The following is a 9441-nucleotide window of genomic DNA, read 5'->3' as shown; positions in this document are numbered from 1 at the left end:
TATATTCTATAATTGTAACCGATTGCTGTTTAATACAAAAAGTTGGGAAGATTAGTCTAGAGACTGGATAACCACATTCGAGTAAAAGATATCAACAAGCCAGGGTGTACATAAAATCCAACACCCTTCTGGATTAGCTTCGTTTTGAAGGCAAGCATGCGATGCAAGCAGTGAAATAATGAGATCACCTGAAGGCATGATGCGATTACTGGTGGCGTGGTAGCGAGGTTCACACCTGCAAACACACTGAAATACAAGCTGTGAAATTAGGAATAAACAACAATGAAGCCCAAATTTACTTGATCACGCATTTAATGTAGAATGCTAGGATCACAAATAACTGGCATGCTCCCTGTCTTTGTTGCTAAACCTAAACCCAAGTCGTCACCGCATGCTCAAATGTGCGAGAGTGATTGCAACATTCAAATGAAGTACAATGTTGAGTGCTCAAACAAACAAACAAACACATGGCTGAGTAAAGATCATCAAGATGAGAGATGAGAACGACCGGTGCGGTAAATGAGAGCTGCAACAGACAGCTTCAAACATGGAAATTCTCCATTTGACCGTAAGAATTCTACTAGGAATACACGCATAAAATTTCGCAAAACCCAAGACTCAGTTCGATATCAGTCTAAACAAACACATAGATTTAACAGCAATACAAGAATTTTGATACACAGAAACTAAAAGTGAATGATCCAAGCTTCAGTATCTTGACATGTGTACATAATCAGTGTTGAAACCAGAAAAATGAACATAAACGTACATAAGCAGGAAAAAGAGAAATCTAATCTATTCACTGAACGGACATTTCGACCGGCCTCTGAAATCGTAAAGGACCTGTATACACAGTGAAACCGACCATGTGAAGCGAAGGCTCTACGAATAACTGCTGTCATTTACCCCTAGATGGTTTCCGACTACCATCTGGAGTGGATCGCTGAGATTTTTTATTCGAGGTTGATGGAGCATTTACGTCGATATCCATAGGTTCGACCTTTGGGACTGAAGATTCCTTGTTTACAAGGCCTGAAGATGAGAGGAATTTCCTAAGTGGTGCTTCCCTGACATAACCAACTTCGGATATCAGATACACATACATGGTCGAGTACACTTTAGCAAGAAAAACATGCCATGCAAAGAACACTATTCATACTTCTCAGAATAATCAGTACCGATCATCATGTTACAATCTTCTACTCAGCCAACCCCTATTCATAAACTTTGTAAATGAAAATCTCGTGGTTTCTCTAATCACAATAGTTAAAATGATATAAATTGTAGCAAAAAGTTTCTTACTTGCTCTCCTTGATAACAAATTCGTCAATGGTAGCAACGCTCTCAAATATTTCACCTACAAAATTCATTCTATTATCAGCACATATCTAATAACACCTGAAAAAACTGTAAAATCAATAACGCCGGAAGAGAACGATTCTGAACAATTATATAGAATGAATTACCAAATCATCGACGAACACCAACATAAACTAGGTTGACATTCACCATAAGAAGCCAACTAGTTACTTTCAGCTGAGAGAGCATACATAGCTAGTATTGAGAAGGTCTTCCGAAGTTAATTGTTCTCCTACAGCATCTGAAGCAGTAAAGTTTTTTTTAGCAAGTTCCTCTAGTCAATTATAATACTTCCTTACGAGAGGTAACACCTTATAGTAGAAGTGACCAATTAGGGTTTAGAAGTGTGAAGAGCAATAATTTCTGCCTATGTTATTGTAAAAGCAAAGAAGAAAGCTTTTTAGTACACATAGGATTGGCATGAAACCACCGCTAAGAAATTCTGCTCCTTAGGGTACGGTGTCGAATCTTGGCTGATAATAATAATAATAATAAAAAAAAAAAAAAAAAAAAAAAAAAAAATCAACAAAACAATATCCCACATGATAAAATCCATCCGGATTCCGCCATCACAATCCATTTCCTCACTACTCTCCCACTCTCACATCCCGAAAGAAAAACAAAAAAATTACAAGACCCGGTGCACCAAAATACCGCCAACAATCACCGCCACCAATCCAACATCAACTCTAGGCACAAATCTCATATCTCCACCTCCAAAACCTCACCCAGTAGGAACACGAATCACACATTCCTCAAGAAATACACAAAACAACAACCGATAAATAGGCAGCAAAATCTTTCCCGCGGGCAAAGAACCGATCGGGCAGAGCAAAAACACCGACGAATTCCGAAAGCAAAGGGAGCGGGGGTTTGAAGGAGCAGGTATACCATTGTCAGGGGTGTTGTTGGAGAAGTAGAGATGGTTAATGCGTCGCAAGTAGTCCCGCTCATACTTCCGGTACTTGGCAGCATACGCGGCGGCCTCCACAGCGTCGGAGCTGGCCATCATCGTACTCGCTTGGGGCTCCAGTTCCAGTGCTGCTCTGATCAACCAACCCCCCGCTCTGGCGATGGCGGCCTCTCTCTCTCTCTCACTCGGCCTCGTTCTTCTTCTCCTTCTTCTCCTTCTTCTTCTTCGCCGTCGCTCTTAGTGTGTGTGTGAATGTTTATGTCTATGAGTATGTCTACTTGAATTGCGTGAACATGGAGCATTCCTCCTCGGCCTTCTTCCTTCTTGCGATCCACCTTCTAGCCCAGGGACGGGGGTGTCATCCTGGCCCTCCGTGTTGGACCATCGCGATTCAAGCTCGATTCATCCCCAACTTCTTCATTCATCTATGTATCATCCATTCTAATTCATCCGTCCGTCACTCAATCCCCCTGGTGCATCTTCCCAATTGAAAAATAGCTATGCTTTGTGGAGTGTTTGGCCAATGCACATTTATTTCGGAGAATTGTGCTTCTGAAAAGCTTGCAATTTTTATTTTTATTTTTATTTTATAGTTTATTTAAGAGGTGGTTTTGTCATGGATTGCAATATCGGTGATGATTTACCAAGGAATGTTGTTTTTGTTGAGATCTTATTTATGAATTTTGCTTGTGTGTGAGGTTGAGTGTTAATCATGCTATTGAGTCTTAGTTAGAAATACGTGATGGCAATTATGGGAGTGATTTTGCCTAATCAGCATTGTAGCTGAAGGTTTTAGTCTATAAGAAGGACTGAAAATGGAGTAATCTCTTCAGCTATATTTGAAACTATTTATAGAAATGTTTTACTTTCTGCAGCTAGTAATTATTGTGACACTTATTAGTGCTCTATTAATTAATTAATGAACAATTTTATTATTTGTGACTTAATGGTATTGATGTTGTTTACATGATTTGGCACACAAAAATGGCATTTGGTTGGCTAGCCATCACAATCATCTAGTTGCTTTTCAAGTCATATATTGAGTTATTAAATGGTTGAATCCATAATCTTAATCTTCACAAATCAACACATATTTTTGAATAGCATGTTTAGCAAAGAAGTTACAATTTTGAAATTTTAATAATACTATGTAGTTGTTGATAAAATACAATGATTTTTTTTTCTTAAATTCTCATAAATAAATACAACAGTTTTACTACTATACATCATTTGGATGGTCAAATTCAAGAAATATATATAAATATTTAAAATGTGTTAATTTAATTTAATAGAGATTCATAACCTTATTGTTGGTGGCAATTTTTATATATATATATATAATATTTTATATACATTTTTCTAAAGAAATATTTTATATATATGCTTAATTGTACTTATCTTTACTTTTATATATATATATATATATATATATGAATGTTAAAGCAATCCAAAACTTTTATTAAATTAATCTACGTCATTGCACCTCTTTAACTTCCATCCTTATTCTCCACATTCCCAATTGTCACCATTCTTTCTTTGCTCCCAGTTCTTGCCGCCATTCCTTCCATTCTCAACTCCCAGCCTCTATTCGTAGATCCAACTTCCAACTCCTTATCTTTGTTTCAACAATGTCACTTCATAGAATTTATAGACTGATCTTGTACTTACTCAACTTAAAGTTCAAGGCGGCTTAGCAAAGCTTCAGAGTTTGAGTCTTGCAATCAAATGAAAGCATGCCAATTATAATGAATGTTCATAAAAAAAATAAAAGAATAACATATTAAATAAATATATGAAAAAAATTGAGACAAAAGAATGCAAATACTTACTTACGAGTTATAATGTTCCTTACTTTGCTTTGAAATAAAATGAGTATTCTTTACAATCCACCCTTCCTATCTCTCTTGTCACTTATATCCTATACCATGGAATTTATCTTAACAACAACTGTTGCTTCTGCAATAGACTCTTTTCTATGATTTGTTTATAGTAGTCAACTTTCTTTACCTTAAGAAGCATATTGTTATCCTTTCAAAGTTTTTCTATTTTATATATAAATACCAATAGTTATGACATTTTGATGAATTGGTACAATAATCTATAGAAGTAATGGCATTGCAAAAGTAATTAATAACTATGCTTGATTCTCGATTAAAAGAAAGGAGACACTCAATGACTTTGTTGTATTGATCCTACAACCAAAACATGCTACGATACCTTCTTTATGTAAATTTTACATAGAAGATGCCTTTCTTCTTGCTTGAAAAAAATACTTGCCAACTCCTAGTATTCTAAGATAAACTTTGTAAAACCTTGCCAACATAAAGTTATACAAATGGTTATTGTAAAGTTCATGCAACCATTGACTGCCAAAGGTTTGAATTTCCAATTTCTTTGAGCCCAGGCACACTATAGTATAGAGCATAATAGATTCATCTATAGCAAATAGAACTACTCAACAATCTCAAAACAATATAATCTATTTTTTATTTTTATTTTTATTTATTGCATTAATTTAGATATTGTAAAGTAGGATGCTTCTGTCAATCTCCAAAATTTATTTATTGTTGTTGTTACTTGTCATGACATTTGAATGACCTCAATGAGTTTATGACAAGCCTCTTGATGATTTCTTTTCAAATTTGCTACAAATTTTTTTGTTGTATTATAGACATGCGCTATCCTAGCATTATTAATGTGGGTTTCTTTAAGAATCAATTTTTTTAGTCAATTCAATAGGCATGCGATTGGTGTAGCAGTGTTGTAGTAAAGAAGCATCTAAGTATAATTTAGATATGTTTCTTGTTGGATTTGTGACTAAGCTGATCCTTAGGAGCCACCATTGTGTGAGAAAAAGAAAAAAAGAAACCAATTTTTAAAGTTGTCTTATTGATTCACTTCCTTGTTGTAATTATACTCTTACATTGCTGATCAAGAATTTAGAATTTGATTTTCTTATTTTGTGCTACAAAAGAATTACTTAAAAATTCAGAAGTAGATATTTATGATTCTTCAATGGATATTTTATTATGAAATTTATTTTTCTTTGCCTTAAGATATCTTCAGTCAAAAAAATAAATTGAAATGCATTTTTCTTGAGTTGATAGGTACTATAAATTGAGTTTCTTAGAATTTAAAACAATGGACATTGAAGAAGCACCATCTCAGCTAGTAGCACAATTATCATTCTTTACATTCACTTTTGGATGATCATTTAAAGAATAGATGAAATGAATGTTCTTCATGTTCAACATATTATAATTCAATTGCATGATCCAAATTTTGAAGCTTTGCTGAGCCGCCTTGAACTTTGAGTTGAATGTATACAAGACTAGTCTATGAATTCTACACAATGATGTTGAAACAAAGATAAGGCTAGGTGGGCGGGTTGAAAATGGACAGAATAGCAGCCACGGTTGGAAACAAAGAGAAGGGAGATGAAGATTGAAGAAATGCAATTATGTGGATTGACTTAGTAAAAATTAGGATTGCTTTAATATTCTCCTATATATATATATATGGTACTACTAATGCAACTATATATTTTATTATTTCCATAAAAATTTACCATCTATTATATTCTAACACATTCTTTTACAATTGCTACTACAATAAGCCATCTATCATAATTCACCAAAGTTTATATTATTATTATCATACTTGTTATCTATTTAAAATTATTTATTTATTTATTTATGTATTTTAATTTAATAAAAAATTAGATAATTTTTTTGAATATATTAAAAAAAGAATTTATATTAAAAAAAATTTTAAAAAAATTTTTATTTCAAAAATATATATATTTTTAAATAAATAAAATTAAATAAATAAAATTAAATAAATAAATAATTTTTTATTTAAAATTATCAAAAGATATAGATGACATATTATAAATAATAGATTGTGATGTTAACAATTTTTTTTTTTAATTATAACAACAATTTTTTTTTGTGGCATTAGTAACATCATATATATATATATATATATATATCCCTATAAATCCATCAATTAGATTTTTATGTGTTTATACTAACCAATTATTCATTTAAACCTTGGTATGAATACATCCAATATATGGATGTAAGCTAAAACATTGTGAGACAATTATTCATTATTTTCAATAAAAAATTAATAACTTATAAAAAATAAATAAAAAAATAAAAAATAAAAAATAAAACTCCAAGGTGATTATATCCTCAATAAAGATTAAAATAGTTGAAGACCAAAATAAGATAGCTTTCATATGTTTCTTGATCCAGTGCCAAAAATAATAATTCAAAGAAGATATGTAAATAAGTGAAAAATGAATCAAAGAGAGATGATAAAATAGAAATAAGAAAGTAAATATATTTAATAAGAAATTGGAATGGCTATTGTCATAGACTAAGAAGCTAGAAATTTTTGAAATTAAATTGTAAGTAAAAAAAGAATTGACAAGAGTAAAAAAGACTTTATTCTTATTTCTATATATACTATCTACTTAAAAGATATATATCAACATTCTATAGGACCTTCAACACATGTCCAATTTGCAAGATACATGTTTAACTTATAAGACAAGTCTTCTATATGCACACCATGTAGTTAGCTTGTTCCACAAACTAAAAATACGTGCAATATGTGGCTAACTTGTTAGCCAAGTTCTAACCTAATAATCACTTATAGATATGTATAAAGGTGAAAATGCATCCATTAAGCTTCTAGAAAGCTTTACTACAAGATATTATTAAATTAATCTATTTTTACTTACTTCTACTTATATATATTATTTAAATAATTATTAGAATAAAAATATCCATGATATTACCTCTCTTTCTAAGGATGACTGCCACAAGGGATAATAATCACATGTTGTTGAAGTCTAAGATGCAACAAATTATACTTGTATATTTAAATTGATGTTTCCTTCAAAAGTAGTTGATAGATCTTTTTAGCCATCAATAATGTCTTATTCAAGGACAACAAGACTATTATGTTATTTAATCATTATTGAAGCCTTCATAACTTCTTTCAAATAAAACACTAGTTATACCATTTGGAATTGTTCCTACTTCTAATAAAATCACCAAATATTGAGAGTTTCTTTTAAGATTGTAATATCAAATATATTGTATTTTGCCATCTATTTGAAAAAAAATATATTATTCTTAAGGATTTTCATTTTAATTATGTCATCTTGAAGATTGTGACAATAGCAATGTCTCATCCAATAAGTCAACAAATGATGATTCTTGAATTGAATCTATTGATTGTAAATTTTTTAACTCTTTGGAATTGCTAAAATATAAAAATTTAAAATATAATATAAAAAATAGGATGTAATTTTTATTAATTTTTTTTTATAGTAGATAATTTCTTGACTCTTTTATCTTGGTTTTGATAGATATTATTGATAAATATTTTTAACCTTTTTTATTGCATTTATAAGATTTTTTTTGGATCCTATGTATATTTAGTAATATTTTATTAATACTAATAAACAAGATATTTGAACCTATTTTGACGTTGCCTTGAATCTAAGATTTCTTCCTTCTTGAGTTCATAATTATCCACTTCTATAGAAGACAGTGGCATTTGTTTTCTTCCTGAGATATTTACTATCTTATATAGCTTAATAAGAAAGATACATGAAATATAAGATGAATCTTCATTGACTCTTGTAGGTATAATTAATGAAAAAGTAAATTGACTCATTCACAAATAAGAAAAGATCTAAATTTTTAATAATTCAACTTATTTTAAGGACAAATAGTCTTGATATTGTTTTGGATATCTAATAAGAAGATTTTAAGAATGTTCTTAAAATATCTTATTAAGTTCTAAAAGATTTCAAAAGATTTATAAAAGATTTATATAAGTTTTTAAAAGATTCTTAAAATATTCTAATAAATTCTAAATTTTTTTAAAAAGATTAAAAAAGTTGCTTAAGAATCTTACTAAGATTGCTTTATCTTTAAGCAATATGGAAATTTCTTGAGAAGCTTCCTAGGATTACTTCATCTTTAAGCAATATAGAAACTTCTTAAGATTGCTTCTTCTTCAAGCAATATTAAAACTTCTTATGAAGCTTTTTAAGGTTGTTTCATCTTCAAGCAATATAGACACTTCTTAAAAAACTTCTTAATACCTAGTATATATTAGAGCTGAGGTTGAGGATATCCTCAATCTTCAAAACATATTTCTTAGAGCTTTCATTCACTATTCTTAGTATTGATTTAATATTCATCACATTTAATCAAGTTCTTATTAGTTTTTTTATTTTTATTATTATTATTTTTTTTTATATTGAAACTCTTTTGTTCAATTTCTTATTTGGTCTCTTATATAGTATATTCATGGTAATTTGTCAAGACTCTCTTCTTATTAATATTAGAGCTTGATTTTTCTTAATAAAGAGTAGATTACTCTTCTTCTTGAAGGCACCTAAATACTTTAGAAGTTGTGAAGTACCTTCCTTTAAATTAGTATTGTTTTAGAAATTCCATTTTTTTTTTAAGATAGTTAGAGGTAAAGATGCTAGCATGGTTGAGTTTCATGAATCTAAGTTTGATGTCATTATAAACACACTAAATTCTTTAATTCATAGAACTATTGAAATTGAAGGATTTTTTCAAGTTTTTTTGGTGATACAAGACTTAGAGCATGTCAACTTGTGATGCAATGACTTGCTTAAGGTTCTACATTCAACCAAGCAGTGGCAATTATACTTCAATAAGAAAATTTATCTATTCGATAATATAAAGAGCCTAAAATTATTCTTCTAGAAAAGTTTGATTGCACATGCCTAAAGTTTTGAAGGTTTGTTAATCAAATTTGATTGATAACTTTTCTACAACTTGAGCACTATGCAATAAAAGAGTCACAAGTTGATTTAGTTGGAACCTATATCATATGACAAGCTTTATCTTGATTTGTTTCTTTATTTGAGAAGACATGTCTAATCTTGAGCAACTTTGAAACTTTTTTATAAGCACATGTAGAGGCATTTGAAAAACATGATAAGACTTGATGAGTGAAAATAAAGATTTGCTCATTGCATCAAAGATCATGCTTTATATTAGGTTATGTATTTGATTTTAGGCAATTGACTTATGACATCAATTGAAATGAAGAAGCTTTTGTGAGCCAAATTGATTGGAAACTAAGAGATGATGTAAAAGACCTATTAT

General features: G+C 30.3%; 1 protein-coding gene across 2 annotated transcripts; it reads right to left on the bottom strand.

The window, feature by feature from the left end:
* Positions 1 to 687: 687 nt before the first annotated feature.
* On the bottom strand, positions 688 to 2515 carry LOC112286423 (uncharacterized). 2 transcript variants are annotated; one of them, XM_073536054.2, is made up of 4 exons: positions 2251 to 2515; positions 1551 to 1600; positions 1303 to 1357; positions 688 to 1067 (listed from the first exon to the last, which is right to left on the bottom strand). In XM_073536054.2, the coding sequence occupies exons 1-4, from the start codon at positions 2369 to 2371 to the stop codon at positions 1024 to 1026; spliced, it is 270 nt and encodes an 89-aa protein (XP_073392155.1). In that variant the 5' UTR covers positions 2372 to 2515; the 3' UTR covers positions 688 to 1023. The 2 variants fall into 2 exon arrangements, with proteins under 2 accessions (XP_073392155.1, XP_024384065.1); XM_024528297.3 differs by lacking the exon at positions 1551 to 1600.
* Positions 2516 to 9441: the final 6926 nt, after the last annotated feature.

Source organism: Physcomitrium patens, chromosome 9, assembly GCF_059467195.1.
Source record: "Physcomitrium patens ecotype Gransden chromosome 9, ASM5946719v1, whole genome shotgun sequence".
Lineage (NCBI taxonomy): Eukaryota > Viridiplantae > Streptophyta > Bryopsida > Funariales > Funariaceae > Physcomitrium > Physcomitrium patens.
The sequence above is the reverse complement of the archived record's forward strand: the minus strand, read 5'-3'. Positions and strand labels throughout refer to the sequence as shown.